A 26,674-nucleotide genomic window follows, 5' to 3' on the forward strand; every position below is an offset into this window, starting at 1 on the left:
ATTCTCCAGGCAAGAATACTGGAGTGGGTTGCCATTCCGTTCACCAGGGGATCTTCCCAACCCAGGCATCGAACTCTTGTGTCTCCTGCATTGGCCGGTGGGTTCTTTACCACTGCCACCCGGGAGCGCCGCACTTTTGCCTCATCCCTCAGGGCCCAGACTCGGTGACAACAGACATCTGAGTGAAGGAGAGTATGTGGGGGAGGTGAGTGCAGTGAGGAAGCCGGCGATGGCGCGGTGACTGGTCCTCACCCGGCCGAACCCGTGATGCCAGTGGCCACCCTGACAACACACAACCGGGGCTATCGCCGCCGCTAAGCGCTGTGACACAGTCCAGCCCCACCCAGCTCCCAGGCGGGTTCCTCCTGGGTAGCTCTACCACTTCGGTTGGAGAGAAGAGTCCACATTACTGTGTCTTCCTTGACCCTTCAGCCACCTCAGGAAAGCAGTGGGATCAACTCCCCTTCTTCTGGCGATCAACTGCCCTTCCTCTGCCCTCATGCATGGCCGGCCCTGTTCTCATACACAGAGGTTGGCTTATGTTTATTAATAGGACATTAAAGACATGGCACTTAGAGTCACATTTTACAAGAGGGTGGCCTGCAGAACTGAGACCGGGCTTTCCAGCGCCTTCCCTTCCCCTACAACAGGAGTGATCCATCATAGTGTTTGTAAGTTATGTGGGAACTGTAATGGTCTGAGTGACCACCGTGACTCATGGGGTGGGGAGTGGGGTCACTGGTTTCCCCACGCCTCCCAGGACTCGTGGGGGCTGATGAGAATTGTTGACCCCTTCTCTCGCGCTCTCTCTCTTTCTCTCTCTCTCTCTCTCTCTCTGTCACACACACACACACACACACACACACGTGCGCACGCCTTTGCCCACTTGCTGCAGCAGGTTGGGGGCTCTGGGGAGGTTGAGGCAGGGCTTCATTTTAACACTCACCTATGCTCTCCTGGTGGCTCAGACAGTGAAGAATCTGCCTGCAAGGCGGGAGTCCCTGGTTGGATCCCTGGGTCAGGAGGATCCCCTGGAGAAGGGAATGGCTTCCCACTCCTGTATTCTTGCTTGGAGAATTCCGGGGACAAAGAATCCTGGCTGGCTAACAGTCTATGGGGTTCCAAAGAGTGGAACACAACCGAGTGGCTAACACTTTCACAAGCATTTAGGTAGCCAAAGCTAACCTCCCTCCAATTACCACTGCCCAGTTCAAAAATCATCAAGGCTAAACTGGGTACTCCTGACCAAGATGAGAGGGAATTCATCCAAGCCCTGCAAGCAGATGTGTACTGTTGGATTTGAAGGGCACTTGTAGAATTCTGCGTGGGCCTTCACTTGAGCTTAAAGCTAAAAGAAGCAGTTCTCGTAAGTAACATTATAGCGTTAGAGACCAGACACCAGAGGGCCACCATGGAACTTGCCATCCTGCTCAGGATTTCCCAGGGCTGCAATGAACAAGCTTCAGGTTGACCTTGGTAGGTGGTGGGGAATCTCCCTTCTTGGAGGTGCAGTCTCTTCATTCCAAGGTCAGGGAGCTCTAGTGATGAGAAAGCATTTCCCCCTATCAACCTTAACTCAGCCTCTTGGTAGCTCCCATCTGCTCTGCTCTGGTTCTGCCTTCTGTTCTTTTTAGCTATGACTCCAATACCCTGGGATGCTTCCAGGATACTTCCAGATTATTGTAGCCTCATCCAGCATCATACTGGTTACTTCTCTCTAGTTCAAGGTTTTTAAACTTTGAGAATCCAAAAGATAGACTGAATTTTAATTCAACTGGTTTTCCTGTGGGTTTCCTGTTAGCATAAGACCAAAATAATGGAACAGTACTGTAGTCTAGTAAAATCAGATTTATTAATCTTTGCATTGTGGGAGATTGTGCATAGAGGAACTTCATGGCATCTCCCCAAACAAAGGAAATACAGAGTTATAGGATTCTGGGGGTAGTGTGGCCTTTAGGTGAATTCTAAGTGAGCAGTATTTTGGTAGGCTCAAAGCAAGGCTGTGTGTCAACAGAGAGTCAATGTGCAGTCTAGACAACTAAGTGGACCCAAGGTCCTATTTCCTTGGAAACTGTGAAGTTAAAATAGGGATGGAATTTTTGTGTCTAGAAGCCCCTGATTGGGAGCTCTACACCTGGGTTATAAAGGTTGTAAATAGAAGCTGCTTCTCTGTGTCAAGGGACTGAGAAACTTCAGACAAAGGTGGGATGTTTCATTCTTACTGATATAATTTCAACAGCCAAAACTCTCTAAGTCTTTAATTTTAGAGAACAAATTTTCTCAGTGAATCAGAAAGCAGGAGGTGGTGACGACACTTTACAGCTCTACTATGTCTGGGGAGAAATATTGTATTATGTTCTGGGCTTCCCAAGTGGCTCAGTGGTAAAGAATCCACTTGCCAATGTAAGATACACAAGAGTTTGATTCCTGGGTGGGGAAGATCCTCTGAAGGAGGAAATGGCAACCCACTCCAGTAGTCTTGCCTGGAAAATTCCCTGGACAGAGGAGCCTGGCGGGCTATAGTCTATGGAGTCACAAAGAGTTGGACACCGCTGAGTATGCACACACATTGTTCTATGTTAATTTTGCAACTGGTTTTACCAGCCTTTTGTTCCAGGCTACTGAATGGCAGAGTAGATTTTTACAGTCCGAGGTAATTTTCCTTTCTCACTTATGATGAAATAAAAATTCATAGTTTTAAGGCAAGACAAGAATAACTTGAACATAAATTTTTTCTCTGCCCATTTAGGCCTCCTCCCTTCCCGACCAGTGTGTATACTGTACAACCACATTATGTGTTAATGAGACCTTCCCAGTGGCAGAAATCCCAGCTTAACCACAAAGATCAGTTTTTCTTCTGGCATCAGGCATGCTGTAACTCCTTAGAGAGTGTCATTCCTTTCTCAGTCCTGTAAGGGGGTCACAAGACCCACCACTGGCCTCGTCCATGCAGGTATCTTTAGTGAATTTCATGTACAAGACCACTGTTTGTCTTAAAGATAGATATTAGTGCAGAACAGACAGCTCAGAGGACCGGGGGAGATTCTAAGTCAAACCTACTGGAAGTTCTTAGCTTAAATACTTATGTAAGACTTCGTGATGTTACTAGCTATGTTACTCTTCTACCGCTTTTACAAGATTATTGTTTCTGGCATTACCAAAAGTGTGACTGAGGCTCAGATGAAATGAATGCATATGTGACTTGAAATGACTGACCAAATATACAGTTCTATAAGATGAATGATGATAATAGTGTAACTCAAGATATGGGAAGAAGCAGCCAAGAGGGCACCATGTCCCCGACCAGGACACTCTGATAGAACAGTCAGTTCAGAAGCTTTTGGCTAAGGTTGCGCTGTGCTGTGTTTAGTTGCTCAGTCATGTCTGACTCTTTGCAACCCCATGGACTGTAGCCTGCCAGGCTCCTCTGTACAAGGGGATTCTCCAGGCAAGAATATTGGAGTGGGTAGCCTATCCCTTCTCCAGGGGAGCTTCCTGACCCAGGAATCGAATGGGGGACACTTGCATTGCAGGCGAATTTTCTACCAGCTGAGCCACCCAGAAAGCCCCAAGGGCCTTGTTCAGTAATAGCGCACTGAGTGGGCTATTAAAGAAATCCTCTCCTGACCTGGGGATGAGCATTCCTAGCACCTGGGGACAAGCTGGTCCTGAAATGCCTCTCAACCTTGGTTGAAATGAAGACTGAAAGGGAAGGGACTGGAAAATAATGTTGCCCACCATCCAGTTCTACAAGAATCATTTTATTAGCCACTGCAGTTGCTGACCTATGATACACCCTAAAAGGAATTCAGGGTGAAGATCAGGACAAGGCACTTTGTGCTCTGGGAAAACTGATAGAACTGGCCCTCAGAGAGTTAGATAGTTTCATGAGAAAGACTTTTATGAACCTGGATCCTTACCTCTTCCCATACTTAGAAAAGCATAAAACCATTAACTAAGGTATCTGTTCCTCCTGACTAGCAGCAACCTTCTGCTAAGCTGTGTGGTTGACTGCACACACCCACTTTCTCAGAACCACATAGATACTGATCTCCCCCCTTCTTAATTCTTTGGAACAGTTCTTAGAGCTCTCTGAGAGACTGTCTCCTGGGTGATAATCCTCAGTTTGGCTTGAATAGGATTCTCCATTCCTTCCTTAGATAGACTGTTGATTAGTTTTCTCATTGACATTTATAATCCAGTGTGAATATTGTAAATCCAGTGTTACTGTTATCTTAGATACTAAAACGCGTTCATCTGAGAAGGGGTTTAACCAGGCTACTAAAGAGGTCCATGGAACATAAAGGATAAGATCCTTTGCCCTGGACACACTCATTTTCTGCACCAATTTTATTGCAAGGGGTTCATAATATCTTGATGCTAATCAAATCATGTACAGTCCCTCCTCAAAGCTTATGAAAGGGGTATACGGTACATATCTTCAGTTCAGTTCAGTTCAGTCACTCAGTCATGTCCGACTCTTTGTGACCCCATGGACTGCAGCATACCAGGTTACCCTGTCCATCACCAACTCCCAACATGAATTTACTCAAACTCTGTCCATTGAGTCAGTGATGCCATCCAACCATCTCATCCACTGTCGTCCCCTTCTCTTCCTACCTTCAATCTTTCCCGGTATCAGGGTCTTTTCAAATGAGTCAGCTCTTTGCATCAGGTGGCCAAAGTATTGGCGTTTCAGCTTCAACATCAGTCCTTCCAATGAACACCCAGGACTGATCTCCTTTAGGATGGACTGGTTGGATCTCCTTGCAGCCCAAGGGACTCTCAAGAGTCTTCTCCAACACCACAGTTCAAAAGCATCAATTCTTTGGCGCTCAGCTTTCTTTACAGTCCAACTCTCACATCTATACGTGGTTACTGGAAAAACCATAGCCTTGACTAGACAGACCTTGGTTGGCAAAGTAATGTCTCTGCCTTTTTTTTTAATTATTATTATTTACCTACTTTTTTTTTTATGGTAGTGGTTTTTGCCATACACTGACATGAATCAGCCATGGATCTACATGTGTTACCCATCCCGATCCCCACTCCTGCCTCCCTCTCCATCCCATCCCTCTGGGTCTTCCCAGTGCACCAGCCCTGAGCACTTGTCTCATGCATCCAACCTGGGATGGTGATCTGTTTCACCATAGATAGTATACTTGTTTCAATGCTGTTCTCTCTGAACATCCCACCCTCACCTTCTCCCACAGAGTCCAAAAGTCTGTTCTGTACATCTGTGTCTCTTTTTCTGTTTTGCATATAGGGTTATCGTTACCGTCTTTTAAAATTCCATATATATGTGTTACTATACTGTATTTGTCTTTATCTTTCTGGCTTATTTCACTCTGTATAATGGGCTTCAGTTTCATCCATCTCATTAGAACTGGTTCATATGAATTCTTTTTAATGGCTGAGTAATATTCCATGGTGTATATGTACCACATCTTCCTTATCCATTCGTCTGCTGATGGGCATCTAGGTTGCTTCCATGTCCTGGCTATTATAAACAGTGCTGCGATGAACATTGGGGTGCACGTGTCTCTTTCAGATCTGGTTTCCTCAGTGTGTATGCCCAGGAGTGGGATTGCTGGGTCATATGGCAGTTCTATTTCCAGTTTTTTAAGAAATCTCCACACTGTTCTCCATAGTGGCTGTACTAGTTTGCATTCCCACCAACAGTGTGAGAGGGTTCCCTTTTCTCCACACCCTCTCCAGCATTTATTGCTTGTAGACTTTTGGCTAGCAGCCATTCTGACTGGCGTGTAATGGTACCTCAATATCTCTGCTTTTTAATATACTACCTAGGTTGGTCATAACTTTTCTTCCAAGGAGCAAACATCTTTTAATTTCATGGCTATAGTCACCATCTGCAGTGATTTTGGAGCCTAAAAAATAAAGTCTGACACTGTTTCCACTCTTTCTCCATCTATTTGCCATGAAGTGATGGGACTGGATGCCCATCTTTGTCTTCTGAATGTTGAGCTTTAAGCCAACTTTTCACTCTCCTCTTTCACTTTTATCAAGAGGCTCTTTAGTTCTTAACTTTCTGCCATAAGGGTGGTGTTATCTGCATATCTGAGGCTGTTGATATTTCTTCTGGTAATCTTGATTCCAGCTTGTGCTTCATCCAGTCCAGAATTTCTCATGATGTACTCTGCATATAATTAAATAAGCAGGGTGACAATATGCAGCCTTGATGACTCCTCTTTCAGTTTGGAACCAGTCTGTTGTTCCATGTCCAGTTCTAACTGTTGCTTGCTGACCTGCATACAGATTTCTCAAGAGGCAGGTCAGGTGGTCTGTTATTCCCAACTCTTTCAGGATTTTCCAGAGTTTATTGTGATCCACACAGTCAAAGTCTTTGGCATAGTCAATAAAGCAGAAGTAGATGTTTTTCTGGAACTCTTTTGCTTTTTCATGTCTTATAGGTGCTTATAGGTACATGTCTTATAGGTGCTTAACTGGCTCAAACAAATACAATCAACTTTATATATATATATATATAATATAGATATCAACTAGATATAGATTGATAAGTCCTGTTTTCAGAATTTTATCAACAGTTTCAGTTATAGTATAATTTATTTCAGTGAAAGATAATTTAACAGTATACTGTGAATTTAATAACATTACAAATTATATTCACTTGAAGGAGTTAGTGTTATATACTTAATATGGAATACTTTAAAACAAATACCTATGGAGCTAGAGTTAACATTCTGAAAGTGAAAAAGTGAAAGTGTTAGTGCTCAGGCATGTCTAACTCTTTGCAACCCCATGGACTACAACCCTCCAGTTTCCTCTGTCCATGGAATTCTCCACACAAGAATACTGGAGTGGTTTGCCATTTCCTTCTCCAGGGAATCTTTCCAACCCAGGGATTGAACCCAGGTCTCCTACATTGCAGGAGGGTTCTTTACTGTCTGAGCCCTAAATCTAATAATTTTGAATTTTCACTCTTGTTACATTAAATCTTTTAAACAATTATTTATAATCTTGTAGTTGTTCACTTAATTTTTTGTTTTACTTCTGTTGTGGACAAAAACCAGCTTCAGAACAAAAGCTTCTCTTTTCTTTCATGCATATCAAGCCAAAGGAAGCAACGCCTACCACTCAGTGAGCTGAAATACATGATCATTAAGGTTTTGACACAGCTGACATTTACTATATTTAATCCTCCCAACAGCTCTATGAAAAAGGTGCTACTTCCCTCTTTCATCTTTCAAACTGAGGAAATGCAGAGGCAGAGACTGTAGTAACCTTCCAAATAGCACTCAAGGTAGATACCTAGCAGGCAGACCTGAAACCTGCACCCAACCACCAGGTTATCTTGCTTCTCAAGTTGACTAATAACTCTCCTCCTCCTTCTCCTGTTCCCCTTAACCTCAGAGATGTGGGCAGATACGTAGGTGTTTTCATAGGCAGCTGATTTTTCCCCTGCTTGATGTTGGTACCATGTAGACTTCCTCTTTCTGAATTTAGGCATCACTGATATGCTATGAAAATGTCCTTCTGGGTCAAGAGTTAGAATCAGTCTCAAGGGTTTGTAGTCTTCTATCCATGACTTAGGACCAGCAGCTACCTCTAGGCTAAGAAATGTTGGTTTGTTTTTTTTTTTAATTAGATGCAATGCTTTAATTTGCACATGGCGCATAATGAGGGCTTAGTAAGTTTTTGTTAGAGGAAGACAGGGTTAATAATTTAAAGATCTAATAGGGGAAGTGGAGGTGTAATTGTTAGAGATTATAGATTTCATCCTTTAATAAGGACTAAACTTCTTTCAAATTTCTGGTCAGTGTATAAAGTCATACAAAAGAAAGTCAGGGAGCATTTTTTCTAAACAAGGCAAGCACATTCTTCACTATTTCTTTCCTAAGATCATAGAAGAAAACTAGGTTACATATGTGGATGTTGGATTTTCTAAAAACTTGCTACATTTGTGAAACACAAAATATCAGTAGGAATGATGAATCCTAGCCGAGACTGCCTCCTTTCTCTGCTCTTGATTACGGTCCACACTGTATCTGGTCATCAGCCTTTTCATTTTAAGTGTCCTAAGAAATTATTTGTCCTTCAGCTTTGATGCAGATGAAAGAGTGCAGTGGCACTTCTCATCCAGTTTTTTTTTCTGTCAAAAATACCATTTTGACTTCCAGCCGAGTACTTAAAAAATCTATTGTATATGATTAAAAAATGTTTAATTGGAGTATAGTTGATTTATAGTATTGTGTTAGTTTCTGCTCTACGGCAAAGTGATTCAGTTACACATATATAAAAATATTTTTCAGATTACTTTCCATTATAATTTAGTACAAGATGTTGAATATAGTTCCCTGTGTTATGCAATAAATCCTCATTGTTGGTCTATATTATTATAGTGGTTTGTGTCTTGTTAAGCCCATACTCCTAATTTATCCCTCTCCTCCCTTCCCACCTTTGGTAACCATAAGCTTGTTTTCCATGTCAGTGAGTGTGTTTCTGTTTTGAATACAGATTCACTTGTATTATTGAAATTTTTAAATTAAAAGTTATTGGATATAAATATTGATGTTCTCTTTTGGAATAAGTTGCATGGAAGTTACTTCAGTCCCGCTAAAGGTAGAATTTCATTTTTTTTCAGCTTTAAGATAATTTTGAAATGAGCTTCTGGTTAATAAAATCTGGGTTGCAGCTCCCTGGCACACTTTTCTTCTTTCCTAGCCCAAAGCACAGAATAACTGGATGTGCAGTTTCAGCAGGCGCGCGTCTCCCCCACCCAACTGTGTCCCAGGGCCACACTCCCTCCATCTGGTTGTGCTCAGTCCAATCCGCCGCCAGGGGGCGCTTGAGTGCAGCCCGCTCCGGCCTTCCGGCAGCAAGGCTCAGCTGCGCGCCCTCCTCCTGGCTGATGCGACGTTTCTATGGCAGCCACGGGCATCAAACTTTGGCTGGCCAGTGCACCTGAGGCACCAGGGCAAGGTCAGGACTACCTGCGGACGGGGCGCCGGGGGTGGAGGTGCGGATGGGGGCTGGGTGCGTATTTTCACTTTGTAGCCTGTGGAGCTGTGGGCCAGACGCATGCGAAAACTTTTTCCTTTCCGGCGGTTTACTTCTTTCTAATTTTTATCTGTATCACGCGCTCTTCTTTTTTCTCCCTCCATTAGGTCACCAGCTGCTGAACTGCACTTTAGCAGAAGAAAAAAAGCAGGGCCCCTGGCAATGTTCACCATCCTAGTGAGAAAGCAGGGCTTGGGCCTAAGAGGCCCACCCTTCACTGCAGCTGCGTGAGAGGCTCAAAGGGCTGCCTGTGGCCAAAAGCATGTTTCTGGTTTGGTTTGGGTTTCCTTGTTGTGTGCGTGTGTGTGTGTGTGTGTGTGTGTGTGTTGAGAAGCTTGCATGTTTCTGGTTTGGTTTGGGTTTTCTTGTAGTGTGTGTGTGTGTGTACGCGTGATTGGTCACTCAGTCACATCTGACTTTACCACTCCACGGATTGTAGCCCACCAGGCTCTTCTGCCCATGGGGTTTCCCAGGCAAGAATACTGGAGTGGGTTGCCATTTCCTACTCCAGGGAATCTTCCAGGCCCAGGGATCAAACCCTCCAGGCTCCTGCATCTCCTGCATTGCAAGAGGGTTCTTTACTGCTGATCCAAATATACATAACAAATTTTATCATCTTGAGCATTTTTATGTGTACAGTTTAGTGGCAGTAAGTAATCACAATACTGTGTAATCATACCACAATTATTTCCAGAACCTTTTCACCACCCTCCAAACTGAAACTTGGTACTAATTTGTGATACTGTGATTTATTATAAATGTGTATATTTGGATGTCCTCCGGTTTTCGGCTTAGAGCTCCTAAAACCCAAGGAATTTCCTAAGCGAACCTTGAAACTGTTCTTTGTGTTAATAAGATAGCTTTTGGTTGCACCTAAATTGGAGGGGAGCTGGTTGCCTGGGGAACAGGTTGATTAGAGCATTGGCACTTTCAGTCTTCCCCTCCCCCTCCATATTCAGGTTAGGGAAAAAGGGCTGGAAGTTGACTCAGTCACCAATGGCCAATGATTTAATCCATCATGCCTATAAATGACACCTCTTTAAATACTGGAAAGGACAGGGTTGGGAGAGCTTCTGGGCTGGTGATCACGTGGTGTTATGGGAAGACTAGATGGTTTAGAGAGGCCTTGGAAGCTCTCCACTCTTGCCCATGCCTTGCCCTGTGCATCTCTTCCATCTGGCTGTTCCTCAGTTATACCTTTTTGTAATAAACTGGCCATCTAGTAAGTAGAATGTTTCTCTGAGTTCTGTGAGCTGGTCTGGAAAATTAATTGAACCCAAGGAAGGGGCGGATCACTGGAATCTCTGTTCAATAACTGGTCAGTCAGAAGCACAGGTGACAACCTGGACTTGTGACTGGTGTCTGAAGCAGGGCCAGTCTTGAAGGATGGGTCCTTGCCTAATGGGATCTGACATCTCCCTGTGTTAATAGATGTTATCAGAACTGAGTTGAATTGTAGGGCACCCAGCAGGTGAGAATTGAGAATTGAGAAATGAGAATTGCTTGTTGGTTCAGTGGGGAAAGCCTGGACAGGCTGGAATTGGATGTAGAATCTTGCCATTGAATAGTAATTCTCCACCCCCCCCCCCGGCCCCCAACTCGCAGCCTCTGGTAACCTCTACTTTCTGCCTTCATGAATTTAACTATTCTAGGTGCCTCATGTAAATGGAGTCATATAATATTTACTCTTTTGTGACTGGCTTATTTCACTTAGCATAATGTCTTCATAGAAAAGGAAGTGGCAACCCACTCCAGTATTCTTGCCTGGAGAATTCCATAGACAGAGGAGCCTGGCAGGCTACAGTCCATGGGGTCACAAAGGGTCAGACTCCCAAAGAGTCTAAGTGACTAATGCTAATGCTAATGTCTTCAGGGTTCATCTAGGCTGTACTGTGTATCAGAATTTCATTCCTTTTTAATGTTGAATAATATTCCATTTTGTGTTGATACCACATCAATGTATCTGTTCATCCATATAAAGCATTTGGGTTGGTTTTTTTCTTTTGCTACAGTGAATAATGGGCTTCCCTGATAACTCAGTTGGTAAAGAATCCAGCTACAATGCAGGAGACCCCAGTTCGGTTCCTGGGTCAGGAAGATCCACTGGAGAAGGGATAGGCTACCCACTTCAGTATTCTTGGGCTTCCCTTGTGACTCAGCTGGTAAAGAATCTGCTCGCAATGCAGGAGACCTGGGTTTGATCCCTGGCTTTGGAAGATCCCCTGGAGGAAGGGAAAGACTACCCACTCCAGTATTCTGGCCTGGAGAATTCCATGGCCTGTATAGTCCATGGGGTCACAAAGAGTTGGACATGACTGAACGACTTTCACTTATAGCGAATAACGCTGCTATGAACACTGGTGTACAAGTATCTGATGAATCCCTGCCTTTAATTACTTTGGGTACATAACTAGAAGTGGAATTGCTGGATCATAGGGTAATCCCATATTTAGCTTTTTGTGTAACTGCCATACTGATTTCCACAGTGATATTGTGGAAAACTCTGAAAGAGATGGGAATACCAGACCACCTGACCTGCCTCTTGAGAAACCTATATGCAGGTCAGGAAGCAACAGTTAGAACTGGACATGGAACCACAGACTGGTTCTAAATAGGAAAAGGAGTATGTCAAGGCTGTATATTGTCACCCTGCTTATTTAACTTATATGCAGAGTACATCATGAGAAATGATGGGCTGGAGGAAGCACAAGCTGGAATCAAGATTGCCGGGAGAAATATCAATAACCTCAGATATGCAGATGACACCACCCTTATGACAGAAAGTGAAGAAGAACTAAAGAGCCTCTTGATGAAAGTGAAAGAGGAGGGTGAAAAGTTGGCTTAAAGCTTAACATTCAGAAAACTAAGATCATGGCATCTGGTCCCATCACTTCATGGAAAATAGATGGGGAACAGTGTCAGACTTTATTTTTTTTGGGCTCCAAAATCACTGCAGATGGTGATTGCAGCCATGAAATTAAAAGACGCTTATTCCTTGGAAGGAAAGTTATGACCAACCTAGATAGCATATTAAAAAGCAGAGACGTTACTTTGCCAACAAAGGTCCATCTGGTCAAGGCTATGGTTTTTCCAGTGGTCATGTATGGATGTGAGAGTTGGACTATGAAGAAAGCTGAGTGCAGAAGAATTGATGCTTTTGAACTATGGTGTTGGAGAATACTCTTGAGAGTCCCTTGGACTGCAAGGACATCCAACCAGTCCATTGTAAAGAAGATCAGTCCTGGGTGTTCATTGGAAGGACTGATGCTGAAGCTGAAACTCCAATACTTTGGCCACCTGATGTGAAGAGCTGACTCATTTGAAAAGACCCTGATGCTGGGAAAGATTGAAGGCAGGAGGAGAAGGGGACAGCAGAGGATGAGATGGTTGGATGGCATCACGGACTCAATGGACATGAGTTTGGGTAAACTCTGGGAGTTGGTAATGGACAGGGAGGCCTGGTGTGCTGCGATTCATGGGGTCGCAAAGAGTCGGATACGACTGAAGGACTGAACTGAACACCATTCTTTTAAATAATAATTTAAGATATGCTACTCATTTATTTTTTGATGGTAGGACTTGAAGTTTAAGTTAGAAGACATGTCTATTCATGAGGAACTCACTGAGATGTTACAGAAAAGCCTGAATGAACTTTTCGGCCAGCCCAATAAAATTAGGAAAAATAAACGATTTAAATCTCGCACCTGTTTACCTTGAAGGATATTCAAATTTATGTGGCTGTTATTCATTCATTTGCTCAACAGGGAGTTACTGACTTTCTGGAGGGTGGAGAGCAGTGTCCTACCTGCTCTGGGTTGTTGTTTTTTAATGAACCCAGGTGTCTGTCCTTGAGGTGAAGTCCCTCAGAAGTAGAGGGATTTCCTTACTCTTTTTTTATATTGAAGTATAGTTGATTTACAATGTTGTGTTAATTACTGTTGTACAGCAAAATTATTTGGTATATATGTGTGTGTGTATATATATATTTACAGAAAGTGTGTCTCTTACATCTCCTACATTGGCATGTGGGTTCTTTACCACTAACGCCTCCTGGGAAGCCCAAGCATATATATTCTTTTTTTTAAATATTCTTTTTCCATTCTGGTTTATCATAGGGTATTGTACATAGTTCTTTGTGCTCCATGGTAGAACCTTGTTGATGTTCAATTCTGTATATTGTAACATATCTGCAAATGCCAACTTCCCACTCCATCCCTCCCCCAACCCCTTCCCCCTTGGCAAGTACCAGTCTGTCCTCTATGTCTGTGATTCTGTCTCTGTTTCATAAATAGGCTAATTTGTGTCATATTTTAGATCCCACATATATGTAATACAATATGGTATTTGTCTTTTTCTGACTTACTTCACTTAGTATGACAATCTCTGTAGTTATAGCCGTGTTGCTGCAAATGGCATTATGTCATTATTTTTATGGCTGAGTAGTGTCCATTGTGTGTATGCATCACATGTTCTTTACCCGCTCATCCGTTGATGAACACTTAGGTTGTCTCCGTGTCTTGGCTGTTGTGAGTAATGCTGCACGTATCCTTTTGAACTGTACTTTTGTCCAGGTATATGCCCGGGAGTGGGATTGCTGGATCATAGGTAATTCTATTTTTAGTTTCCTGAGAAACCTCCATACTGTTTGCCATAGTGGCTATACCAATTTACACCCCCAATTACAGTGTAGGAGGGTTTCCTTTTCTCCACATCCTCTCCAGCATTTATTATTCATAGACTTTTAAGTGATGGCCATTCTGACCAGTGTGAGGGGTTACCTCATTGTCTTTTTGATTTGCATTTCTCTAATAATTAGCGATATTGAGCATTTTTTCATGTGCCTATTGGCCTTCTTATTTCTTCTTTGGAGAAATGTCTGTTTAGGTCTTCTGCTTATTTTTCCATTGCTCTGTTTGATTTTGGGGACTCATTTGCTCTTGATTACAATACAGCACTTTGTTAAAGGGTCCAAGGGACACCCTAGTGTTGGAAGTATGTTTTTGATCGTCACCGCCACCTTGGGCAGGTGGATCCAATTAACTCCATGAAGCAACTGCAGGCCAATCTGTTTCTAAAATTATTGGTTTAAAAATCAGTCCATGTTTGTTTACATCTGTCTTTGCCTTCAGAATTTTCTATGTCTTCTCACAAATAATGGGATATACATGTGCTTAGGATCTCTCTCACGTATATCACAGATAGGAAATATTCCTCAATTCCTCAAAACCATGGGGCAGAGAGCATGTTTAGAATACTGATATATATTTTAATTAAATACAGAGTTTAGTAATAGGAGGCTGAGACTCTTGACCTGATGCTTTCTAGCCCTAATGGTGCCTCTCAGAGTCAGGGGACCTTTGACTCAGGCCAGCCCTGTCCATCTCCAAGAGAAGTGGACTTTACGCTTAGGGGTTGAGAAGGAGGCGTGAAGAAGGTGTGACTCAGAGGCCGCCCCCCAGTATCCAGGAAGGTGTATGGATCCACTTGTGCTTAGTTGAATTGCTTCCTGTCGGTCCTACTACTTGTAGCTTTCTTTTCTCTTACTAATTGCTTGGAAGTGGTGCAAATGAGAGCTTCCAAATCTGCTCTGAGCTCTTGGTAATAAAAGCCCTGAGATTTTAACTCAGAGCCCTGAGGTTGTGAGTTTTGTATCTCATTTGCTTTAGCTCATCTGCTGTCAATCTGACAAATGGTGGGATCACCTGGGGAGGTTTTAAGCCACGCCAGTGCTCAGGCTAGTGCTTGACTCCCAAAGGTTTCCCTGTAAATAGTCTGCTTGGGCCTCAGACACCCCAGGGGATTCTAATATGCAGCCAGAGCTAAGAATCACTGCTTTCGAAAGATTTCAAGGGCTGATTTCATCCATTCTCCCATGTTTTGGAGCCCTATACATTTCCTCTCTGTAAAATTGGATCCTTTCTTCCACCTCTTTAAAAAGTATATGTATATATGCAGGCATGCTAAGTCACTTTTGTTGTGTCTGACTCCTTGTGACCCTATGGACCATGGCCTGCTAGGCTTCTCTCTCCGTGGGATTCCTTAGGCAAGAACACTGGAGTGGGTTGCCATGCCCTCCTCCAGGGGATCTTCCCAACCCAGGGATCAAACCCGCTTCTCTTATGTCTCCTGCATTAGCAAGCGGGTTCCTTACCACTAGTGCCACCTGGGAAGCCCTTAAATACATACATATATGTGTGTGTGTGTGTGTGTGTGTGTGTGTGTGTATACACACACATGCTTTAAATCCACACACACACTCACACATACAGCAATCAACCTCTTTCAGTTCTGCTTTCTTTATGGAAGCTAATTTATAGCTCTAGTCTTTTTCCCTCTAGGAGTCCCCTGAAATTTCTCCCTTGCGGTTGAGCTATAATATTTTTCAGTTGGTGTTGGTCCTGAAGGCACACGGAATTACTTAGTGGTTTTCTGACTTTTCTTTCTGATTTAGGCTCCGAGATTGACTTGCTCGTCTTCATAGAGGAAATGACATCATTTGCTTTTATTTCTATTTTTGAAGGTGAAGATATTTGCTCCTAATGCTGAGCAGATGCACATCATTAATCACTTGAAAGAGAGCCCAGCAGAAGAGAGGAGAAATGTGCTGGAGGAAAGTGCCAGGAGGGCCAGTGAGGATGCACTAGACTTGGCAGACCTGAAGTTCAGTGAGCTTGGTGCTGTCAGCGTGACTGGTGAGTGAGCTGAAAGCTGTGAGGCCAACTGTTCATTTTAATTAATGCTCACTGACTTCCAAACCCTCTTCCTGAAACAGTGGTGCAGACTCAGCTACCATTTTGAACTCCTGTTCCAGGCTCTGAGTCTGTGGCACATGAAACACACTTGAAGAGTTTTTAAAACCTCCCAGTGCCAAAATCACTGCAGATGGTGACTGCAGCCATGAAAGTAAAAGACACTTACTCCTTGGGAGAAAAGTTATGACCAACCTATATGGCGTATTAAAAAGCAGAGACGTATTTGCCAACAAAGGTCCGACTAGACAAGGCTATGGTTTTTCCAGTAGTCACATATGGATGTGACCATAAAGAAGGCTGAGCATCGAAGAATTGATGCTTTTGAACTGTGGTGTTGGAGAAGACTCTCGAGAGTCCTTGGACTCCTAGGCAAGGAGATCCAACCAGTCCGTCCTAAAGGAGATCAGTCCTGAATATTCATTGGAAGGACTGATGTTGAAGCTGAAACTGCAATACTTTGGCCACCTGATGCGAAAAGCTGACTTATTTGAAAAGACCCTGATGCTGGGAAAGATTGAAGGCTGGAGGAGAAGGGGATGACAGAGGATGAGATAGTTGAATGGCATCACCGACTCAATGAGTTTGAGTAAACTCATGTTGGGAGTTGGTGATGGACAGGGAAGCCTGGCGTCCTGTAGTCCATGGAGTTGCAAGAGTCGGACACGACTGAGTGACTGAACTTAACTGAATGCACAGGTTGGGCTTCACTGGTGGCTCAGATGGTAAAGAATCTGCCTGCAATGCAGGAGACCTGGGTTCAATCCCTGGGTCGGGAAGATCCCCTGGAGAAGGGAATAGTTACCCATTCTAGTATTCTTGCCTGGAGAATTCCATGGACAGAGGAACCTCGTGACCTTGGGGTCGCAAAGAGTCGGACGTGACTGAGCAACTAACATACACACACACACACAAAGCCCAGGTCATACCTGGGACCAGTTACATTGGACTCTGAGGGTGGAAACAAAATTTAGTGGGTTTTTTTGATGTTCTCCAGATGATTCTACTGTGCAGCCAAGTTTGAGAACCAAGTGCTCTACTAGAATGACCAGTGGCTGCACCTGGAATCCACTGGTGAGCTTCAAAGCCATCGATGCCCATGTCCTTATGGCCTGAATACTGGAATTAACATTCCCAGATGATTTTCATATGCAGACAAGTTTGGGAACCCTCAGCCTAAACCAGTGTGTCTCTAACTTCAAAGAGTATATGAGTCACCAAAAGATGTTACATTGCAGATTCAGATTTGGCTCCTAGGTGACAGGTGGCATTTGGAATACAGTCCCCATTCTGGTTTAGGAAATCACAGCAGAGGACTACCTGTTCCTGGGCCTTTTCTGTGCAGGAATCACTTACACGTAGGTGACTCCATCTCTTCAAAGACAGATTTACATGTACAACTGTCTTAGATATCTTTGACTTCTTTTCATCTAGTTCCCTTCGGAAGGAGCTATATGTTATGTATTTCTTTTTCAAACTAAAATCAGTTTTAAGATTATTTTAAGTGTTCACAATATTCTGATGTATTGGGAGGCAATTTGGAAATGTCCCACAGTGAGAAATGGGGTCCTTATTTTCTTAATAGATTAGGAGTGTGTTGCTCCTAATCCTAGTATGTGGATACTTATATTGGGTTGGCCAAAAAGCCCATTGGGGTTTTTCCATAAAATGTTACATGTTTGTTTCCAAATGTTGCATTTCCATAAAACGCAAACTTTTGGCCAACTCAGTATCTCTATCTAAATAGGTTGCTTAGTGCTCCTTTGTATATACCGTATTCCGGATATCTATTGCTGTGTAACAAATACCACCAAACCTTAGTGGCTTAAACAATAATCTGTTACCACTCCTACATCTGAAGGTTGACTGAGCTTAGCTGGATTTGCTTAAGATCACTCATGCTGTTCAGTCAGAGTGGCTGGGGCTGCGAACCTCTGAAGGTTTCGCTGGGCTGGGTAGCACCACAGTGGTGTTGTCACTCCCAAGTCTGGTGCCTGAGCCGAGATTGGCTGGAACAGTTGAGGGCTGGCTATGCAGCAGTCTTTGGCTTCCTTAGAACCCGTAGACCTCAGGTGCTCAAGTTGTTCATATGAGAGCTAGTGTTGTTCAGAACAAGGATTCCAAGAAAACCAGGCTTCCCTCTTATGATTTAGCTGAGAAGTTTCTCAGCATCACTTCTGCTACATTCTGTTGATCAACAGTGAGACCCGATTCAAGGTGAGGAATAAAAGGGCATGAGTATTGAGATGCATGGGTACTCGAACACCATCTTTGGAGACTTGCTATATATTATATATACACAAAGTTTATCATGTAAACAAATTGAAATGTCTACTTACAAAACCCCATGGAGAGTGAGGGAAATTGATTATATTTGAGTTACTGGTGTTTTGAGAATTTATTCTTTTCTTCCATTATGAATAGGTTTGCCCTGAGACAACTTTAGAAAGATTATTGCCCATCAGATGCTAAAATTAGTGTCTTCACATCTAACATAGTATTACTTTCAAAATCAATAAAAAGTCAATGGTATTAAAAACTTTTATTCTAACACATAAAAAAGAGATTTTTTATTTTAAGAGAAATAAAATTATCTCAAAAACTGTATACTTCTACTTTGTACCAAACTTGAAATATTTAGCAAAAATTAGCGTCCTGATAGGTATTCTAGCCTGTGACAGAATTTCATACTGTTGATGTAGAATATTTGTTATCTTTATTATTATTAGCTTAATATAAACCCTTTATGTCTGTCTATAATGTCCACTCTCTCCAAGGGTTACACTGAAGCCATAATCATTAGGTCTGTGTTCTAGCATTTGGCACCAGTTTTTACAAAAACATCTCTGAGTCACTTTGACAAATATAGATTGCTATCCTGACTTTAATGAATTAAAGTCTTATCAACTCCACAAGACTTTAAAGGAATGCTATTTTTCCATCTGATTCACATGTTATTGCTCTTACATGCCTTAATTCTTTGCTTAAGATTTAATTGTTCATAGGTTTATTTTGTCAGCTGCCTCAAATAATCCCAGATCCCCTGTCTTTGCAGGCAGTTTTGGGGTGGCCCAGAACTGCACTGTCAACAGTTCTGTGAAGGACACTTCACGCCTTCCACTGTGCTAAGAAGCCCACGAGCTGGTGCTGCATTGCCCTGCGCAGGCAGCTGAAACCTTCCTGCTTGTGAAGTCACAGTGGGTCAGGATAATATTGGGGATGGAGGGGGAGAAAAGGATGAAAAGCTTCCTGTCGGGTAAGCACTTTCCTATTTCCCTTCCTCCGGATGAGTATAAATGTAGCTGCTTTTCTGATAGCTTAATGAATTATCTTTCCTTACCGGTCTGCGGTATTTGGTGATTGGCATTAATGTGGGGGTGGACATAGCAAGGGACTGTAGTTTAAAGTGATAAGACCAGGTGGCGTTGAATCATGGAGAAGATGTATTCTTACAAAATGCTCTGGCTTAGTCTATAAGAAGAAAATTTCAGGATAGCAACTCTCTTGTATGATATCATCCAGCTGCATGGCTCCAGTTGCGCTTACTTGAATTGTTTCCTCTTGGTCCTAGTACATAAAGCCTTCCTTTCTCTTACTAACTGGCTAGTTCATTGAAGCCTCACGTTGGAACGGATTCCTTATGTGAACAGTGCCTGTGAGCTTTTGTTCTGGATACTGCTGTGTTTGAGAGGTCATTGCGAGCTATAATTTTAACTCTCTTCACAGCCATGCTATCAGGTGCCTAAGAAACATTTCTCCCACTTGGTTAGATCTCCTCTTCTAATAGGTTTGCTGATGCAGACCCAGCAGAAGCCTGGATGCAAACACAGCTGCTGGGATGTGAGAGGATCCTTCAGGATACAGCCAACAAAATGGCTCAGACGTGCGCCTAGGTGGCGTGGCCCCTCGCATGAAAACTGTGATGGAATAGGACAAATGAGGGGGCTGTTTTATCATGTGTTTGAACAGTGATACCTCTCTAATATTTAGAAGAACTTGTTCAAGGAGAACTATTTTTAGCTCCAAACAGTTGCATCGCACGCTTTACTAATTGATTATAGGCACTTTCAATGTGATCTTGACTCAAAAGATGAAATAGCTGTCAATGAATTATCCAGCTATCCTTGGTTTTTTGACAAGCATGTTGTCATTTTTTTTTTTTTCATTTGTTAAAGTTGGAAGCAGTGTTTTCCTGCCATGTTTTATGAGGATGGGCATCGGACTGGTCCACAGGCTTTATTCTGAACCTCCAGGTTGGCGTCTGGGAACTTGGCACTTGACCCCTTCCCTAACTGATAAAGATGATTCACTTTGCCTAGACTGTGCAAACAATGTGATTATGCTGAACACCTGCTTTCCTTCTTGGAGTTTGGAATTGTGGTTGTTATTGGGCAGAGGATACTTTCATGACCTTATCAGAACCTTGGGTGGTAAGTCCCTGCCCAGGGAAGACATGTGAAACACACTTTACCGCCCTCTTCTCTGCTGGAGAAAGAGGCACATTCATGCAGCTCCTCACTGGAGAGAAGGAACCTTGAAATCCTGTGCAGGGGATTCTCCAGACTCTGCCTGTGTCTTTGTCTCTTGTCGATCTTATCATGTATCCTTTCACGATAGTAAACCTTAGCCATGAGCACAGCCTTGTGCAGGGCCCATGAGTTCTTTCGGTGCGCACTTGAATGTACTTCAAGTGAAAGTGTTAGTTGCTCAGTCGTGTCCGACTCTTTGTGAACCTGTGGACTGTAGCCCGCCAGGCTCCTCTGTCCATGGAGTTCTCCAGGCAAGAATAGTGGAGTGGGGTGCCAGTCCCTTCTCCAGGAGATCTTTCCTACTCAGGGATCAAACCCGGATCTCCCACATTCCAGGCAGATTCTTTACCATCTGAGTCACCTGGGAAACCCATGTATGATCTTTAGGAAGCAGCACAAGCTGGAATCAAGATTGCTGGGAGAAATATCAATAACCTCAGATATGCAGATGACACCACCCTTATGGCAGAAAGTGAAGAGGAACTAAAAAGCCTCTTGATGAAAGTGAAAGAGGAGAGTGAAAAAGTTGGCTTAAAGCTTAAACATTCAGAAAACTAAGATCATGGCATCTGGTCCCATCACCTCATGGGAAATAGATGGGGAGACAGTGGAGACAGTGTCAGACTTTATTTTTTGGGGCTCCAAAATCACTGCAGATGGTGACTGCGGCCATGAAATTATAGACGCTTACTCCTTGGAAGGAAAGTTATGACCAACCTAGATAGCATATTAAAAAGCAGAGACATTACTTTGCCAACAAAGGTCTGTCTGGTCAAGGCTATGGTTTTTCCCATGGTCATGTATAGATGTGAGAGTTGGACTGTGAAGAAAGCTGAGTGTTGAAGAATTGATGCTTTTGAACTGTGGTGTTGGAAAAGACTCTTGAGAGTCCCTTGGACTGCAAGGAGATCCAACCAGTCCCTCCTAAAGGAGATCAGTCCTGGGTGTTCATTGGAAGGACTGATGTTGAAGCTGAAACTCCAATACCTTGGCCACCTCATGCGAAAAGTTGACTCACTGGAAAAGACCCTGATGCTGGGAGGGGTTGGGGGCAGGAGGAGAAGGGGACAACAGAGGATGAGATGGCTGGATGGCATCAGTGACTCGATGGACATGAGTTTGAGCAGACTCCAGGAGTTGGTGATAGACAGGGAGGCCTGGCGTGCTGCGATTCATGGGGTTGCAGAGTCGGACATGACTGAGCGACTGAACTGAACTGAACTGAATATGTACCAGCCCTCGAGCTCCCCAGAGCTGGCAAAGCTGTGTCTGGTGACCGAGGTCCCTTGGCTCAAGATCATGGACCTGTGCTGAGGATGCAGACATACAGAGAAGGAGCTGGAATATAAACCTCTCCTGTGAGCTGGAGCTTTTGTCCCGGTCTCACGGTGGGTTTTCTCTCTGGCTGTCTGGCCTATCACACTAACAGTGGGCTGAAGGAGACAAGAGGGAGGAAGCAAGCATTTGCCACGATGCTTAGATGTCAGATCAGAGCTGCCCAAGCCCTGTCTTGGGCTTTCTCAAGATGGAGGAGCTCACAGGGCTGTCCCTGCTCTGCAGCCTCATGAAAGGAGGAGACATGGGCTCCCCTTTAACTCTCTCAGTCCATCCAAAGTCTCCACCAGCACTATGGCTCTAAAATGCCCTAGCTTTTTAAAAGGAATCAGCTAGAAAAGAATGTGGGGAGCCAGTTTCCCTCCTCCTCTCCCTCCTCTGTCTTTTTGGTATGTGGTAAGGTGAGGGTGGATGGTGTACAGGGCTGTCAGTGAAGAGGACCATTAAGCTCTCTCTGTAGACCCATGTTCCCTGATATTTTCTCCTGCCTTCAGCTAACTCAGTGGGTATAACAGCCAGTGTCAAGGTCACCTTGAGTGCTGTTGTCCCCCTTAGGGGAGATCGCCTTCAACCCCTGCTGTTGGCCTGAAGCAACCTTCAGGGGTGTGAAAAGATAGACTGAGTCATATTAGATTTTTTGAAAAGGTTTAGTGGAGTGAAAGTCATTCAGTCATGTCCGATTCTTTGCGACCCCATGGAATATACAGTCTAAAATTCCCCAGGCCAAAATATTGGAGGGGGTAGCCTTTCTCTTCTCCAGGGGATCTTCCCAACCCAGGGGTTGAAGCCAGGTCTCCCGCATTGTGGGCGGATTCTTTACCAGCTGAGCCACAAGGGAAGCCCAAGAATACAGGAATGAGTAGCCTATTTCTTCTCCTGCAGATCTTCCTGACTCAGGAATCAAACCGGGGTCTCTTGCATTGTAGACGGATTCTTTACCAACTGAGCTATCAGGGAAGCCCTTAAAAGGGTTTGGTTAAGCAAAAATTGATTTGAATCATGTTGTTCCCAATCTAATAGGTAGAAAGGGGCGTAAGGAGCTGTGCAAAATGAAAGACTTTTCTAGACAGAAGGGAGTGGAAACAGGGAAGTTACACTGGGTGAAAAAAAAAACCCGAATTGGTTATTGCACAGTTACTTTGCTTAGAGGATGGCAGAGGTCTATCAGGCAGATTTCCTAACTGATAATCTGGTCAGAGCTTCCTGATTCACTGGTTCAAGATTCTATATCTGGAAGAGCAAAAACTGTAATTCAATTAAGCCTTGATTTGGTGGATATGGACTTAGCATAAACAACTCCATTTGGGGTTCATTGTCTTGGTTTTTTTTTTTTGGTGTTGTTGTTGTTTGTTTTTAATTGGAAGATAATTGCTTTACAACATTGCATTATTTTCTGACGTACAATAATGTGAATCAGCAATAAGTATACATGTCTCCCTAGGGCTTCCCACGGGGCCCAGTGATAAAGAATCTGCCTGCAATGTGGGAGATATGGGTTTGATCCCTGAGTCCAGAAGATCCCCCGAAAGAGGAAATGGCAACCCACTCCAGTATTCTTCCCTGGAAAATCCTATGGACAGAGGAGCCTGGCGGGTTACAGTCCGTGAGGTCTCAAGCAGTCAGACACAATTGAGCACACATGCATACATGTGTCCACTCCCTCCCGAACCTCCTTCTAACCGCCCCCCCCCGCCGCCCCGCCCGCGGATGTCACAGAGTGCTGGATTGAGCTCCCTGTGTTATGCAGCAATTTCTCACTGGCTGTCTGGTTTACAAAATGGTAATATCTATGTTTCAAAGCTACTCTCGCTGTTCGTCTCCCCCTCTCCTTCCCTCACTGTGTCCACAAGTCTGTTCTCTATGTCTGCATCTCTATTCCTGCCCTGCAAATAGGTTCATCAGTACCATTACCCTAGAACCCGTATATATGCATTAATATATGATATTTATTTTTCTCTTTCTGACTTTCACTCTGTATAGTAGGCTCTGGGTTCATCCACCTCATTAGAACTGAGTCAAATGTGTTCCCTTTCATGGGTGAATACTATTCCATTGTTCATATGTACCACACTTCTTATCCATTCATCTGTTGATGAATATCTAGGTTGTTTCTATGTCCTGAAAAGTGAAAGTGAAGTTTGCTCAGTCGAGTCCGACTCTTTGCGACCCCATGGACGATACAGTCCATGGAATTCTTCAGGCCAGAATACTGGAGTGGGTAGCCTTTCTCTTCTCCAGGGGATTTTCCCAACCCAGCGATCAAACCCTGGTCTCCCGCACTGCAGGCGGATTCTTTATAAGCTGAGCCACAAGAGAAGTCTCCTAGCTATTGTAAATAGTGCTGCCATGAACAGTGGAGTACATGTGTCTTTTTCAATTATTGTTTCCTCAGAGTGTATGCCCAGTAGTGGGATTGCTGGGTCATATGGTAGTTTTATTCTCACTTTTTAAAGGAATTTCCATACTGTTCTCCATAGTGACTGTATCAATTTGCATTTCCACCAACATCACAGTTCAAAAGCATCAATTCTTTGGCCCTCAGCTTTCTTTATGGTTCAACTCTCACATCCATACATGACTACTGGAAAAACTGTAGCTTTGACTATATGGACATTTGCTGGTAAAGTAATGTCTCTGCTTTTTAATATGCTGTCTAGGTTGGTGATAGCTTTTCTTCCAAGGAGCAAGCATCTTTTAATTTCATGGCTGCAGTCACCATCTGCAGTGATTTTGGGGCCTAGAAAATAAAGTCTGTCACTGTTTCTTTTGTTCCCCATCTATTTGCCATGAGGTGATGGACCAAAGGGCATGATTTTAGTTTTTTGAATGCTGAATCCATGTAATACAGAGCCAGTGATAAGAAAATTCTAAATTTATAAGTACTGTTTTTATTTTTTCCTATAAATTTTGCTATGTGGCATTTTTGTTACTGGTTAGTTCTAAATGTTTTATAATTTTCTCTATAGCTTCTTTTGTGACTTGAGTTATTTAGAGGAATTGTTTATTTCTAAATGTGTCAGGCTTTTCTGATTGTATTTTTACATTAATCTTTTTCAACTTAAAAATGATTTTTAAAAAGTTTAGTAAATTTTTTTATTGGGATGTAGTTGATTTAAAATGTTATATTAGTTTCAGCAAAGTGAATCAGTTTTACATATACATATTTCCACTCTTTTTTTGCTTCTTTTCCCATATAGGCCATTACAGAGTATTGAGTGGAGTTCCCTGGACTGTATAGTAGGTCCTTATTAGTTATCTATTTTATATATGCATTTCCCCCATGGCCCAGACAGTATAAGAATCTGCCTGCAATGTAGGAGACACTGGTTCCATCCCTGGGTCAGAAGGTTCCTTGGAGAAGGAAATGGCAACCCACTCCAGTATTCTTGCCTGGGAAATCCCATGGACAGAGGAGCCTGGTGGACTACAGTCCATGGGGTCACAAAGAGTTGAATACATAGTACATATGTGTCAATACCAATCTCCTGTTTTATTATGTTGATTTTTAACTTGATTGCATAGTGATTAGAGAAAATGATCTGGATGATCCAGTGCTTTCAAAAGTTGAGACTTGCTTTATGCCCAAGTATGTGGTCCATTTTTATAAATGCTCTGCATTTTATAAGATTGTGAACTCTCTAGTTGTTGAGTGCACAACCCTGTATATGTCCATTAGATAAAATGTGTTGAGTGTATTTAAATCTTTCATAGTCTGTTTATTTTTGGTTTCCTTGAAATATAAACTACTATGGGAGAAATGTTAAAATTCTTCAAAAAGATAAATGTTGGGTTTATCTATTTCTCTTTGCAGTTTAGTAGTATAGAAGTTTAGAATTATTTTAGTTCTCTAATGGCTTCAATTTATCATTATTATCTTTTTTCTAGTAAAGTTTTTTTTGCTTGAATTCTTTTTTAATATTAAATTTTTATTCTAGCTTTCTTTTGTTAATATTCTAGCTACATTTCCCTCATCTTTTTTACTTTCAGCTTTTCTTTATCTTTATGTGTCTGGAATAAAGTACATAACTGGATTTTTAAAATGCCTTCTAGTAATACCAAAAGTAAGAACAAAAATTATTTTTAAAAATGGCAAAAAAACACTTGATCAAAATTTTAAAGTTCTGCTCTTCAAAAGACACCATTAAAAATACAATAAGACAAGCAACAGATTGGTAGATAATGTTTGTAAAACATGTATTTATTAAAGAATTATGGTCAGAATAGAAAATGAAGTCTTAAAACTCAATAAGAAGATAACCTAATTAAAATAATAAGCAAAAATGGGCAAGAATTAGTCATCAGGAAAATGCAAATTAAAACCACAATGAGATACAATTATATACTCACTAGACTGGCTAAAATGACAAAGACTGATAATTCCAAAGTTTGGTGAAAATAAGGAGAAAACTGAAACCATCATACATTGCTGGCGGAAATGTAATGTGATAAAGCTACTTTGGAAAACAGTTTTTAATACAGATACATAAGTACTTACCAAATGATCCAGCATTCCTGCTCGTAGAAATCCACCCGAGTAATGGAAAGATATGTCCCAAGAAAGACGTGTTTGTGAATGTTCATAGAAGCATTTTTCATAACAGCCCCAAAGTGGAAGCTATCTACCTCCTCTTTAACCAATGAATGGGTAAACAAATGTGGTGTATCCATATGATGGGGTGCTACTCAGCAATGAAAGGGAATAAAGTTCTTATACATATGTGGAATAAAACTCTTATGCTAAGTGAAAGAGCCAGACACATAAGACTATATATTGTATGGTTCCATTTATATGAAATGTTGGGAAAGGACAAAACTGTAGAGATAGAAAGCAGATCATCGGCTGCTGAGGACTGGAGAGGACTGGAGATGGGAGTGAGAATTGATTGCAAGCAGGCCTAAGGGGTGTTTGGAAGTGGTGGTTTTCCAAAACTGGATTGCAGTGATATTTGCACGACTCTATGCAATGGATGAATCATGACATGTAAAGTAGTATACTTGTATATTTGTAGTATATTTGTAGTA

The 26,674-nt window shown here is 42.7% G+C and overlaps 1 protein-coding gene across 1 annotated transcript; it reads left to right on the forward strand.

Annotated features, from left to right (window-relative positions):
* The first annotated feature begins 57 nt into the window (after positions 1-57).
* On the forward strand, positions 58-20,588 carry LOC122447082 (glutamine amidotransferase-like class 1 domain-containing protein 3A, mitochondrial). The gene is made up of 4 exons (XM_043477431.1): positions 58-671; positions 8,704-8,961; positions 15,560-15,731; positions 18,844-20,588. Exons 2-4 carry the CDS (start codon positions 8,725-8,727, stop codon positions 18,915-18,917), a joined length of 483 nt encoding a protein of 160 aa, XP_043333366.1. The 5' UTR covers positions 58-671; positions 8,704-8,724; the 3' UTR covers positions 18,918-20,588.
* The last annotated feature ends 6,086 nt before the right edge of the window (positions 20,589-26,674 follow it).

Source organism: Cervus canadensis, chromosome 9, assembly GCF_019320065.1.
Source record: "Cervus canadensis isolate Bull #8, Minnesota chromosome 9, ASM1932006v1, whole genome shotgun sequence".
Lineage (NCBI taxonomy): Eukaryota > Metazoa > Chordata > Mammalia > Artiodactyla > Cervidae > Cervus > Cervus canadensis.